The following is a 13,345-nucleotide window of genomic DNA, read 5'->3' as shown; positions in this document are numbered from 1 at the left end:
GTAGAACCTGACTACAAAAAAAGATAAGAAACTCTGAATGGGTTCTATGTTACTTTTACTGTAATAGATCAAGTACACCAGGCAATAAGCAAAAATCTTGGCACAGGATTTGTTTAATATTTGTTTAAGTGAAAGGTTTCATTCTATTCTTTGGTTGAATTCATATAGTCAAATGCTTTAAATACTTTAGACACACTTGCTGCCAAAGAGCTGTATATCAGAAGTCCCTGTGTTTGTACTGTATGTCCCCTATCTACATTACCCCCTACCCCCCTCTTCAACACACACACACACACACACACACACACCAGGTCTGAGGTAAGCTCTGAGGCAGTGAGTGGCTGTCAGTCTTTATGGTGAGGGGATCTCTAAGTTTAGACTTCCACTATCAGCCTCGCTCACAGTCTCGCAGTCCACCAGCACTACGGCCTCGGAACTTTTACCCTTTGCTCAGGTAAGCGATGAACTTTTCTCCATGTTTTGAAACCAAGGCAGAATTATATGTGAGGGATGTGACCTCTTGAGATTCTAAAGATAACATTTGTTGAATGAATTTGTTGAAAAGTATTTGATACTTTTTCACCCCTCTCCCCTCTGTTCCAGAAGGGTCCTATCAGCTGTCATTGTGCTATATATAGACACTAAGACTCATGACAACTGACAATCTCACAAACAAAACCCAAAGAAAGTAAAGTCTAAACAGAATTCAATCAGACTTTTAAAAAAATGTTTGGTTGCCAAATAAAAAAATAAATAAATAAAAACACACAGAAAGAGGAATCAATTCAAATGCTTGAATTACAGTAAATATTGTACTGTTTAATTCTAACTAAATATATTCTTTCAAAATAAATGAGTGGTAAGAAAGAACAGCTTTTTTTCCTCAACCAGTACCACCAAAAATACCCCAAAATACTCTTTTCTTTGTTAATAAGGACCAATAACTGCTATAAAAACATCATTAACACAAGTGTACACGTTACTTTCTAGTACCTAGTGCCTCCATGTAATACTTCTCTCAATGTAATACGCGCATTTCTTATATCATTGACTCCCTTCCATACAGACAGCAATACACAATGACTTCATAAAATTCTAATCGTTGATGATTCTTGATGAATCCTACCAGTCAGTGGCAAGGCTGTATCGGCCTTTTGCTCTGCACAACAAAGATCAAACCACATGCGTGTCAACACGAACTTCAGGGTGAAACTTTTCCACAGGCGTCCTCCGGTTTGCTTGTTGTCCAGAAAAGCTGAAAAGACTCGCGCAGCCCAGCCAGGAGACGCCAAATTGTCGTAGAAATTAAAAAAACACTCGCAGACTCGTCCTCTGAAGGTAACAAGGTTTATTACAGAAAGACAGTTACTACAGGATAGAATAAAGCAGGATAGAATAAAGCAGGATAGAATAACGAGAGCGCTCTGAAGTGCTTGTGCTGAACCACTACTATATATATGAAATGCAGAGCACGACACACTTCTGTGTGAGAAGCGGTTTGAGGCAGTTCAAACAGGCTTTGTTTTAGGGGTCTCTAGAAGATGTTTAGACGATCCTTGAACAGAAGAACATGTTTGTGTCTCTGTAAGCAAATAAACATTCTGTACTGATCTCAGTGACATGGCATGGCCTTCTTAGGCGTTATCCTCAGATGAACATGAACAGGAACAAACTTATTACAAAGTAAAAATGAGTCATTTCCCTCACATGAAGAAAATGATCTTGGTTAAAATGAGGCAGAAATTTGCTTTTAAAATGATTCCAGAGTACAAAAATGTTCTGTTTAGTTTTCTTCGTGGAGTATAAGAGGCAAATATCCTCATATGCAAGTGTCATTTACTTGCTTACAACTGGGTTGGAGTATATTGCTTCACATTTAACAGCAAGTCAGTAGTAACATAAACACTAGCCTCTATACCATATACTGTTAAAAAGAAGAAGGTTTTTTTTGTTTTGTTTTGTTTTGTTTTGTTTTCACCATTTTATTCTATTTGTGTTGTGAAGTGAACTATTTCTGGCCATTTTTTGGTTCGTTCCAAACAGAAATGACATCTTGCATACATTCATTCCTGCTCCACCCGCCTTTTGTAATTGGAAACCAGTTCGAATGAAACTAAAAGAAAGATTAGTAACGATTGTCGAGAGCCATTTGGCTGTCGGACGCTCTTTTGGCTTTAATGTTTGATGAGGGTTCATGTCTGTAGTCTTCCACATAAAGTGAAAGGAGGATTATTTTTGAATATGAGGCTGCAGATTACCAACATGATTGGTAGCTGTTTCATCAGAACATCCTTCCATTTATTTTAATTTTATTATACATTTATTTTTCATTATTTTACTAGTTAAACACTTATTATTATTATTATTATTATTATTATTATTATTATTGTTGTGCCCTGCGATGGATTGGCAACCTGTCCAGGGTGTACCCCGCCTCGTGCCTGATGCTCCCTGGGATAGGCTTCAGGTTTCCCAGTGACCCTGAAAAGGATAAGCGGTATAGAAGATGGATGGATTATTATTATTATTATTATTATTATTATTATTATTATTTAAAATATTATTAATAGTCTACCCTGAACTGCATACAGCTGCTATTTCTACCGCCACTGTCATGTAAATTACAACTGAACCTATCATTTCCGCTTAAGGTGCATTATTTGTATATTGGGTGGAACATTTGTATATTAGGATGGTGATTGTGTTGGGTTGTCTGAAATGTGTGTTGAATGTATCACGCTGTGACCAAACACCAAGAAAAATTCCAAATACATGTGAATGTTCACGGCGAATAAAATGATTCTGATTCTGCATTGCACTGGGATATTTTGCTTGCAGAATCGTCGAAAAAATAACAACTTTATAAACGGATTTTCCTGTCGTTGCTTCCAGCTGCAAAAGACCGGCTATAGCAGTGATTTTGTGTCATATCTACCTGTAGCCAGGTGTACAGGAAGTGAAAATATTCTGGACAGGAGTTTATTAGGAAAATGTTTAAGTTTAGGCAATTTTCTTGAAAGCACACTGGAACAGAACAATAAGGTTATTAACGATTTTTTTTTTTTTTAAATAACATTTTGACTCAATTTAGAGTGATTTTGTTCACATTTTTTATTACGTTAAGTGAAAAAACAATTGAATTTAAATTTCTAATCCTTGTTTCTGACTTTTTATTCTCTAGGACTGTATTTGTAGAATCAAAGCACAAAAATTTTTCATAGCAAAATACAATATATGTACTAGTCAAATCAACGGTGGAAACAACGTGGAAATAACCTACAGTAGTGTTTCCTCGTGCTGAATTACCACCACTTTGGGGTTTTTCCCCCCTGTCTCGACTCAGTTCAGTTTAGACTTGTTTAGACTTGTTTGCTTGTTAGCTGACTAGTTGAAATGGGTGAACTAATAACAGGGGAATAAAAACACAATGTTCAGGGTGGTGTTAGTCACAGAGCGGGGACAGTCTGTTCGAACTTGAATATTATAGAAAATATTGCTTAACTACCTCCTTCGTTCTCTATCTGCAGTGCTGTGAGAAAGTATTTGCTCCATCCTGATTTCTTCTGTTTTTGTGTATATCTCGTACTAAATTGTTTCAGAGATCAAAACAAAGTCTAAGATAAAAACAAAGGCAACTTGAGTAAACACAAAATACAGTTTTTAAATGATAATATTATTTATTGAAGCAAAAAAACAAGTTATCCAATACCAACTGGGCCTGTGTGAAAATGTATTTCCCCCCATAGTTACTAATTCCCCAAATCTACGAAGCTGCATTCATAATGGGGTTCAGCTGGACTAGACACAACCAGACCTGATCACTGCAAACCCTGTTCAATCACATCAACACTTAAACAGAACTTTTACAACAGCATGAAGTTGGTTAAAAGGTCTTACTCAGTAACACACACTGCCAGAATGGAAAGAAATTCCAGAAATGATGATGAAGAAGAAGGTGATTGAAATACATCAGTCTGGGAAGGGTTACAAAGCTATTTCAAAGGCTCTGGGACTCCAAAGAACCACAGAGAGAGACTTTATCTCCAAATGGAAAAACTCGGCGCAGTAGTGAACCTTCCCTGAAGTGGTTGATCTTCCAAAATTCCTCCAAGAGCACAGCAACTACTCATCCAGGAAGTCACAAAAGAGCCAAGAACAACATCAAATGGCCTACAGGCCTCTCTTGCATCAATAAAGGTCACTGCTCATGACTCCACTATCAGTAAGACATTGGGCAAAAATGGCATCCATGGAAGAGTGGTGAGGTGAAAACCACTGCTAACCCAGAAGAACATTAAGACTCATCTGAATTTTGTCAAAACACCCCTTGATGATCCTCAAACCTTTTGGGAGAATGTTCTGTAGACTGATGAGTCGAAAGTGGAACTGTTTGGAAGACAGGAGTCCCGTTACATCTACCGTAAACCAAACACAGAATTCCACAAAAAGAACATCATAGCTATGGTCAAGCATGGTGGTGGCAGTGTGATGGTGTGGGGATGCTTTGCTGCTTCAGGGCCTCAGCAACTTGCAATAATTGAGGGAAACATGAATTCTGCTCTCTACCAGAGAATCCTAAAGGAGAATGTCTGTTGTTCAGTCTGTAAGTTGAAACTCAAGCGCAAGTGGATTATGCAGCAAGACAACGATCCAAAGTATAGAAGTAAGTCCAAGTCCTAGAAGTAAGTGTAAGACTGATCTCCAGTAATAGTAAGCGTTTGGTTGCAGTTATTGCTGCTAAAGGTGGAACAACCAGATTTTAAGTTTAGGGGAGCAATTCGTTTATCACATGGATGATGGGTGTTGGATAACTTTTTTTAGCTGCAATAAAAAACCTGTATTGTGTGTTTACTCGGGTTGCCTTTGTTTAATGTTGTATTTTGTTTGAAGACCTAAAACTATTTAGTATGAGAGACACAAAAACAGTAGAAATCAAAATACATTTTCACAGCACTGTATGTTTGTTGATGTAGCATATTTGATCCAACAAGTTTTTGATTAACTGCATAGGAGGACTAGATCAGCATGGCCTCAGCTAATGACAACAGCACAGATGGAGACCAAAAGGTTCCAGATGAGGATGAAGCTCCTAAAGTCAAAGATATCCAGTCCCACTACCTCCGCTCTCCTTCACCAAGGTGATCTATCTTCTCAATCTCACACACACACACACACAACATATTCATCTCCAAATTAGGAAATTCCTCAATATTTCAATCTGACGTACAAAAAAATTTAATCCGGATCCAGACATTCTAAGTGGATGAAAGTTGATGTCGCAGAAAAGAATGTTCACTTCATAGGTCCTCTTTCAAACATGACCAGTGGTCAACCTTCAGGTGAAGGTAGACCACTGAGTCTTGAGAAAGTGTCCCTCTGGATGACTAAAACCTTCAGACACATTACACAGTTGGCTGTAGTACTAACATGTACAAATAACAGACACTCGTAAAAACCTACCACGACCAGCACATTTTGACTGCCTTCATGTTTGACTCCTTTCAGCGTTACAATGTCAGACCGTTTTTCGACCATCTCTGACCGCTTCTCCACGATCTCGGAGAGTATATTTATGGAACCCATTCACCTTTCCTCGGCTGTTGCTGCAAAACAGATCATCAATGAGGGTTAGTCCATTTTGCATCAGATGCCACATAAGTAGGCAGTGTTGTTATGACCGTAATAATAAGCATAAACGCCGTCATCAGTGTCAGAGGCAATTTGAAGCTGTAACAGCACATGTACATGTTTCTTCACATCCTTCAGAAATGTATGACCATCTAAGATCTCCTTTTTCCTTCATAGAACTGAAACCCAAAGACCTAAAGTTGCCCTCAACCCCAGAGAGCATGCGGGAGAGAGCAGAGCAGCTAATGGTGGAGGACCTTTACAACCGTGTTAAAGACATGATCGATGACCGCAGCCCCTATAACACACCCTGTGTTTTGGACATCCAAAGGGCTCTAATTCAGGATCGCCTGGAAGCTCCGGTGAACCCTGTGGATGAAGTCTGGCCCAATATCTTCATCGGGGAAAAGTGAGAAACTTAGCTTTGCATCAGATACAGAAATATAGATGACTATACAGATTAGACAGATTCGACAGATTATACAGCATTTGCACCACTTACTGTTTAGTCATTAAGTAAGGGAATATATATATATATATATATATATATATATATATATATATATATATATATATAAGGAATAAAACAGCTGTGATGTTGGGATGTGATACCATTACTACTCTGAAGTTGGCTATTTTCCAGTAACAGCCCATCCCGAAGTGTTTTATTCCTCTTATAGAGAAGTAATTTGTCAATGTTTACTATTTATTATTAACTAAAGAATGACACGTCGTACATTTTATTTGTTTAGATTTGCATTTATTCATGTGGAACATCTTTGAAACGAGTTATTTCCTCTTATCACTTGGGCGGCTGTGGCTCAGGTGTGTGTGGCCCGGCCCACATGTCTCCACATGCCAAAGTGTCCTCGGGCAAGACACTGAACCCTAAGTTGCTCCTAATGGCAGGGTAGCGCCTTGCATGTGTGTGAGTGAGTGTGTGAATGGGTAAATGAGAAACAGTGTAAAGCGCTTTGTAGAACTGCTAAGGTTCAAAAGCGCTATATAAATGCAGATCATTTACTTATATTATAAAAATAGATGTAAATAGTCGTCCCCTGTTTATTTTCTCACTTGAAACTTTAATAAGGCAGAAGTGCAGCTTGTCATGTTACGGAGAAACTGAAAAGTACAATGTCCTCTTTGCTGCATCTGAAAACCTAAAGTTACAGCTTCACTTCTAACTGTTACATTGCATTGACACTAGAGACTCCGTTAAATATATATATATATATATATTTTAAAAAAGTTATATAATTTGTAATTAAATGTAATATAATTAAATAAACAACCCACACACTAATTTCTCATATTAACCCTCTCTAGTTGAAGAGAAACTTCAGGAGATATAAGTGAGTTGTGGGATACGAGTTTGTTTGTTTTTTCTGTAGACTTAAGGTAGTTTGATATATTGCTTTATTGTTCTATATGTTACAAAGAATCAAGGATTCAATAGCTAGCGAGCTTATATCTTCCTACACAGACTGCAACAGCATATTTTTCAACTATTGTATCTGCCTCAGTGGCGAGTTGATGCAGGTTGTCTGTGGTCTGGTGAGACTTCTATAGAGCCTTTTGATGCCTTTATAGTTTCAGAGCCAATGTGGATATGGCATTATGAAGTTAAATGCAGCCTTGTCTCCTTTCAACCAGTTTGTAAAGTATAGCCTGAGTCTTCTACCAAGTGAACTGTTTTCATCCAGTCATTCAATAAAAACGAATACAAACATCCTGGTTTTTTTTTTCTGAATAGTTATGATGCCATTTATTTCATTCAAATGCTAAAACATAGTATGTGCTACTAAGAAATAAGCATTACTTACTGTCCTCTCCTAATAACCAAAACTTTATTTTTCTACTGACCCAATTAGTGGTCCTCAAGGCATTGTGTGTTTTATTGCCTTTGCCTGTAAGAAATATAATTAACCAAACTAGTGGTACATTTTCAAAACCGTACTTGACAGAGGACAGTGGGGGCAGTGGTGGCTTAGTGGTTAAGGCTCTGGGTTACTGATCGGAAGGTCGGGGGTTCAAGCCCCAGCACTGCCAAGCTGCCACTGTTGGGCCCTTGAGCAAGGCCCTTAACCCTCTCTGCTCCAGGGGCACCGTATCACCTGAGTATGACCCTGCGCTCTGACCCCGCGCTCTGACCCCAGCTTCCTGACAGGCTGGGGTATGCGAAGAAAACAATTTCACTGTGCTCTACTGTATATGTGACCAATAAAGACTCATTATATATGTGTGGTATTTCAAGCTCCTTCTAAAACCTATTCACTGTTCAGTTAACCATCATTCAATGTCAGTTTTGAATATGCATTGTGTTGAGAGATTTGCTATGAAGCGACTTTATAAAGTTCTCTTTAAATGAGTGGCTGTCACTTCACAGGAAAAATCCAAAGTTGTGCCTAATAAATACGGCTTCATTCTACAGATCGGTTGCAGTCAACAAATCCCGCCTGAAGCGTCTTGGTATCACTCACATATTGAATGCAGGCCACGGTACTGGTGTCTACACAGGCGAAAGCTTCTACCAGGGAATGAACATCACCTATATGGGCATTGAAGTTGATGACTTCCCTGATTCAGACATCTCACCACACTTCCGAACATGTGCAGAGTTCCTGGATGAGGCTTTGCTGACACACAGAGGTATAAGAGTAAAAGGAACTCATTAGGATGTGGAATCCATTAGTACAAAAAAAATTGGCGTTATCACATTAAAGAAAATATATCACAGATAAAACGAAAATGAAGATGCAGGGACCAGAGTATTCCTGAACCCATTTAATCTGTACGTCTGCTCATGTGCTAGCAGCTAGAAAATGAAATTAAGGAGACAAACAAAGACAGGTATGCAAACTATATGTTGAACTCAGTGACCAACTTTAGAGAGCCCACTTTTCAGGAAGGAAAGCTTATTAGTATAATAAGTTTTAAGCTCATTTAGTGAGAATGGTCAACACTGGAATGTTTTAGCAGAGCTCCTGCAATTGTATAGAATCAACCTGGTTATTTTATGACATTTAAAAAAAAATTTTTTTTTAAAATAATTCAGTAAAAGGACCAAGATAAGGGCTTAGCTTAGAGACAAGTTTATCCTTTTCATTGCTAACCATACACTTAATTGTGTGATTGTTTTTCCTTGTGCACAGGAAAGGTTCTGGTGGACTCTATGATGGGAATAAGCCGCTCAGCTGTATTAGTTGCTGCTTACTTAATGATCTTTCATAACATGACAATCATGGAGGCATTGATGGAAATCAGAAAGAAGCGTGCAATAACCCCCAATGAGGGCTTCGTGAAGCAGCTCCGTGAGCTTAATGAGACCTTAATGGAGGAACGAGATGAAGACGATGATGATAGTCTAAGCCAATCCTCTGTAATTGACACTAGGGCTCATCTTGATGAGGAGGAAAGCATGTTAGGTGCTAAGGTCAATTCCATCATGGTAGAAGAGGAGGAGGACAGTGTGAGTGTTATGAGTAGTATTGCTTCATCTGCTGCTGCTGCTGCCCTTAAAGCAGGCATTCTTGGAGGCACAGTTGATAAGACAATGAAGGCAATGAATCCTTGTTTGCCTGGGAAAGATGAAGAAGGTGAAGATGATGTAGACAAAATGATTCAGGAGTGGCAGAAGCGAAATGAGAAGTACCAAAGTGATGAGTGGTGGGAGGCCCAGCTAATGTTTGATGAGGATAACGATGGGTCTCTTGCAGGGGAGGGAAATAGGATGGTTCCACGGCCGGAGGATCTAGAAAGTGTGACCAGCGAGGATGTGCAGATGGTGAAGGAGAGGATTAAGCGCCGACCTCGCCGGCCCGCCTCAGACTCGATGTCTACTGCTAGTTGCAGCAGCTATACTGACCTATGGAAGGAACGCCTGAGAGAGATTGAGGAGCAGGCAGCTGCAAGATACCGTCCCAAGGAACAAGATGAGGATGAAAACAGTGAAGCAAGCCAAAAGAAGATAGATGATGATTTAGAGAGTATAATGTCTGACTCAAGCTCTATGTACAACTTCTGCAAGAAGAACAAAGAAAAACTGACTCCTCTTGAGCGGTGGAAGATTAAGAGATTACAGTTTGGTTGGAACAAGAAAGAAAAGAAGGCAGAGGATAACAGTGGTGAAGAAAAGGAAGGTGAAGAAGAAACCCCTACTCCTTCTTTGGAAGATGTCAATTTAACAGCCTATCAGACTTGGAAGCTAAAGCAACAGAAGAAACATGGTGGTGAGGAAAAGAAGGATGAGATTCTGGAAATGAGTCGTGGAGAAGATTCAGCCACAGTGAAGAGGAGACAGCGGAGGGAAGAAATACTTGAGCGCTCCAGAAAAACACTAGAGGAGAGCCAAACAGTGTGTGGCTGGGAAACTGAAAGCTCCCTCAGTGCTGGTACCATCCCACTCTCTGCTTTCTGTGCTGGTGCTTTTCCTTCTGCAAGTGTTGTAGGAGATGATAACATGTCCGTATTAAGTGGCAGATCATCTGTTCACTCTGGCCGAAGCACACATTTCCAACCTACAGTCCCACCAGCTCCACCTGAGCCACCTGTGCCCGTCCTGGGACCCAATGGGGAACCAATGGTTAACATAGCAAACATCCAAAACTGGATTGCAAATGTGGTCAATGAAACACTTTTGCAAAAGCAAGCAGAAATGATGACTGGAGGAAGCCTCCCTCCATCACGAGCAGGGTCAGTTTTCAGTCTGGGTGCAGGCTCCACAGTGGGACCCAGCCGTGGAGCGGACGATGATAAGTCCTCTGTACTAAGTGGATCATCATATTCTAGTTTATCTCGCAATAAGCCAGAATCTGTGCTTTCAGGTGGAGGTAGAGCTGCATCTGTCATTTCTGCTGGAGGTGCATCCAGGCTCTCCTCTGTTTCTGGATTAGGATCCCGTAAGACCAAGATCACCACCACTAGTGTGCCTCTTTATAGCTTATTCCAAGATCAAGTAAACCTGCACAAGCTTGATACAATGGAAAAAGAGATTCAATCAGATATGAGAGATAAGATGGCTTCCTATGAAATAAAGAAGATTACAGAAGACAACAAACGTAGTACATTGTACAAGAAGAAAAAGCCAAAAGATGAGGATGAAGACCAAGAAGATAATAGTGGCTTTGGAAAGACCACTGGTGATTCATCAGCCCCCAGTGAAAAACCTAAAAGAGATTATGGCCGTTCAGGAATTCTCCACCTTCCAGCCAATACAAACAACAACTGTACTATTGATGAATGGCTCAAAAACGTAAGACCACCCTCCAGCAAACCAAGTAGTTATGATGAGACACCTCGCATGTCCAGGCCAACATATGAAGAACCTCCTGAGCTTTCCGAGTTTGATTTTCCAAGTCGAAGAAGCTCAGTTGCAGCACTTGTAGATGACGAGGACTATGGCTTTGCGTCAAGATTTTCCTCACGAGATGAAGTTGACGGTGAATCTGATTTAAGCAGGGGTCCCAGTCCAGAATTCAGCTATCCCTCTAGAAGGAGGCCCCTTGGAGAAGAGGACACTTGCAATGGAACATCAGAGTCTAGTCGTACCAGAACTGGAAGACTCTACACTTCACATGAAATAGAAGAAAAGGACAGTTACCAGGAATACTCAGCAAAACGGAAATTTACTCATTCTTCACGATTTAATGAAAATGCGATGACTACAGGAAGGACTCGAACACGACAAGAAGATGAAGAAGACGAGGAGGTGTCTGCTTTTATTAATCAGATCAGACAGAGGGCGAGAGCACGTGTGGCAGAGGAGTTAAATGATGGTGATGAGGCTCTTGCTGCATGGAGGAAACAAGAGGGGTCAAAGTCACTTGCTAATAGACAAGACTCCTAACCACATATTTTGTTCCTTTGCAGAGGGATTTATGGGGTGAATTTCACAGAACTGGACTCTAATTAATTACATTATACTGCAAAGCTTCTACTTTACCATGACAATGGCATGGATTAGAAATGTGTACTTTAAAAAGCAAACCAAGGAACACTGAAGCTTCATTAATCTCTCTAAACACTCACTGCCCACTTTAATAGGACCATCTATACCCCTGCTCATTTGTACAGACATCCAATAAGCAGTGGCAGCAGAACAATGCATGGACTCATGCAGATAAAGGTCAAGAGCTTCAGTTCATTTTCACATCAAACAGAATGGGGAATTTTTTTCTCTCTCAGTGATCAGCTGTTTTTGGCCATTACAAACAGCCAGTAGGCAGTAGGTATACAAGTGTTCCTAATAAGGTTGACAGTGAGTGTACATTCGTTCATGAAAATAATTCCTTTAAAATGTCTACAGTGGTGTTCACTTTGCTTTTCCCTCCACTGTTTACAAAACATGATATAATAAAGCAAGAAGTCTGAGCTTCTAAGCAGTTTATTTAATTTGCATCTTGAGCAATGAAAATAATGAAACATGGTAAGTGCTTGCCTACCCAGCCCATTAGAAAACACCCTCCTACTTGTTTGAAGACATTAACACAAAGGATTGAGCATTCAAAATGGCCACCTCATGTACCTACACCTTCAAACTGAGATGGTATCTCTTCAATCCAATACAGCTTTTGACACTCCCTTTTAAGCATTTACCTGATACTGTTTATGAAACAAGATGCCTTGTTTTAAATTATTATTATTATTATTATTATTATTATATTATTATTATTATCATCATCATCCTGTTGCTTTAGTTGTTTGTGCTATTATTTATGATGATGTAAAGATAATCTGCTAAATTATAGCCTACATTTTCAATAAGAATTTTCCAAAATTTTCAACATTTCACTTCTTAGCAGTAGTGATCTGTACCATTCATTTCTAGCTACTTTATGCATTAGCCAGTGAGAATTTGTGACAAATTAAAAAATTAAATAAAATCAAGTAGAAAGTCTCTGGACAATGAAAGTAGTCAGAATGGGGCATTATGTCCATCAACTTTAATTAAACTGATTAAATATTTAGATGGGTGCTTTTCTGATAAATGAGTTGTAGGATGTTTGCCTTTAGTGTCCCCCGTTACATTCAAAGAAATTTGAGCTATCTGGGAGTGAATTTGGCCTTAGCACTGCTTCGCCTCACTGCATAGTAAAATGTAGCATCTATCAGATGAGTTGAGCTAATTCTTGTATTTTGAATTTACATATTTTCCTCATAATAGTTCTGTATGGGCTACCACACCACCAAATGGTGTTGGAGTGAGAAGAAATAATAGACTGTGTTCATTCAGTAGCCACTCTATTAGGTATATCTGGGTTTGGGTGCCATTTAGCCTTTGTACCTCATTAAAATGAAACTTTACTCTTTTTTTTTTTAAACAACAACAAAAAAATTTCAACTGGGAAAACGCACCTCAGGCAATATAAAATTTTTACATGGGTTTATTTATTTATTTATTCATTCAGTGGTTGCATTTTGCTCTTAAATGAGTAACGAGGTCGAAACAGGGAATCTTCTTGAATCTTTTTAGCATATAATTAGAAAATACACAAAACATGGTTAAGTAGCACAAGTGCTAATGGCATGAAGACAATATTACAATACCACTGACGATAAAGAAATGTTGTACATGTATTTATGAAGTATTTCAAACATTTCATAAGGGTGAAGGTGTTCAGCTTGAGTGAATGTTGTGGGACAACTAAAATATAAATGACATTCTGTGAGGGTTTCTGTTTGTTTGTTTGTTTGTTTTCAGCAGGGAAGGTGCAGTATA

At 39.1% G+C, this 13,345-nt stretch overlaps 1 protein-coding gene across 1 annotated transcript; it reads left to right on the top strand.

The window, feature by feature from the left end:
• The first annotated feature begins 368 nt into the window (after window positions 1-368).
• On the top strand, window positions 369-12,089 carry dusp27 (dual specificity phosphatase 27). Its single transcript, XM_053615903.1, has 6 exons — window positions 369-454; window positions 5,011-5,138; window positions 5,506-5,627; window positions 5,806-6,037; window positions 8,060-8,277; window positions 8,781-12,089. The coding sequence occupies exons 2-6, from the start codon at window positions 5,026-5,028 to the stop codon at window positions 11,471-11,473; spliced, it is 3,378 nt and encodes a 1,125-aa protein (XP_053471878.1). The 5' UTR covers window positions 369-454; window positions 5,011-5,025; the 3' UTR covers window positions 11,474-12,089.
• The last annotated feature ends 1,256 nt before the right edge of the window (window positions 12,090-13,345 follow it).

The sequence above is a fragment of the Ictalurus furcatus genome, chromosome 26 (genome assembly GCF_023375685.1).
Source record: "Ictalurus furcatus strain D&B chromosome 26, Billie_1.0, whole genome shotgun sequence".
NCBI classification, from domain to species: Eukaryota; Metazoa; Chordata; class Actinopteri; order Siluriformes; family Ictaluridae; genus Ictalurus; species Ictalurus furcatus.
The sequence above is the reverse complement of the archived record's forward strand: the minus strand, read 5'-3'. Positions and strand labels throughout refer to the sequence as shown.

Bases quoted from the DNA above. Each gene is read 5' to 3' on its own strand.
- dusp27 (XM_053615903.1), top strand. From the start codon at position 5,026: ATGGCCTCAGCTAATGACAACAGCACAGATGGAGACCAAAAGGTTCCA. The intron at 6,038-8,059 runs GTGAGAAACTTA...TTCATTCTACAG, and splicing joins AATATCTTCATCGGGGAAAA to ATCGGTTGCAGTCAACAAAT. The intron at 8,278-8,780 runs GTATAAGAGTAA...CCTTGTGCACAG, and splicing joins GGCTTTGCTGACACACAGAG to GAAAGGTTCTGGTGGACTCT.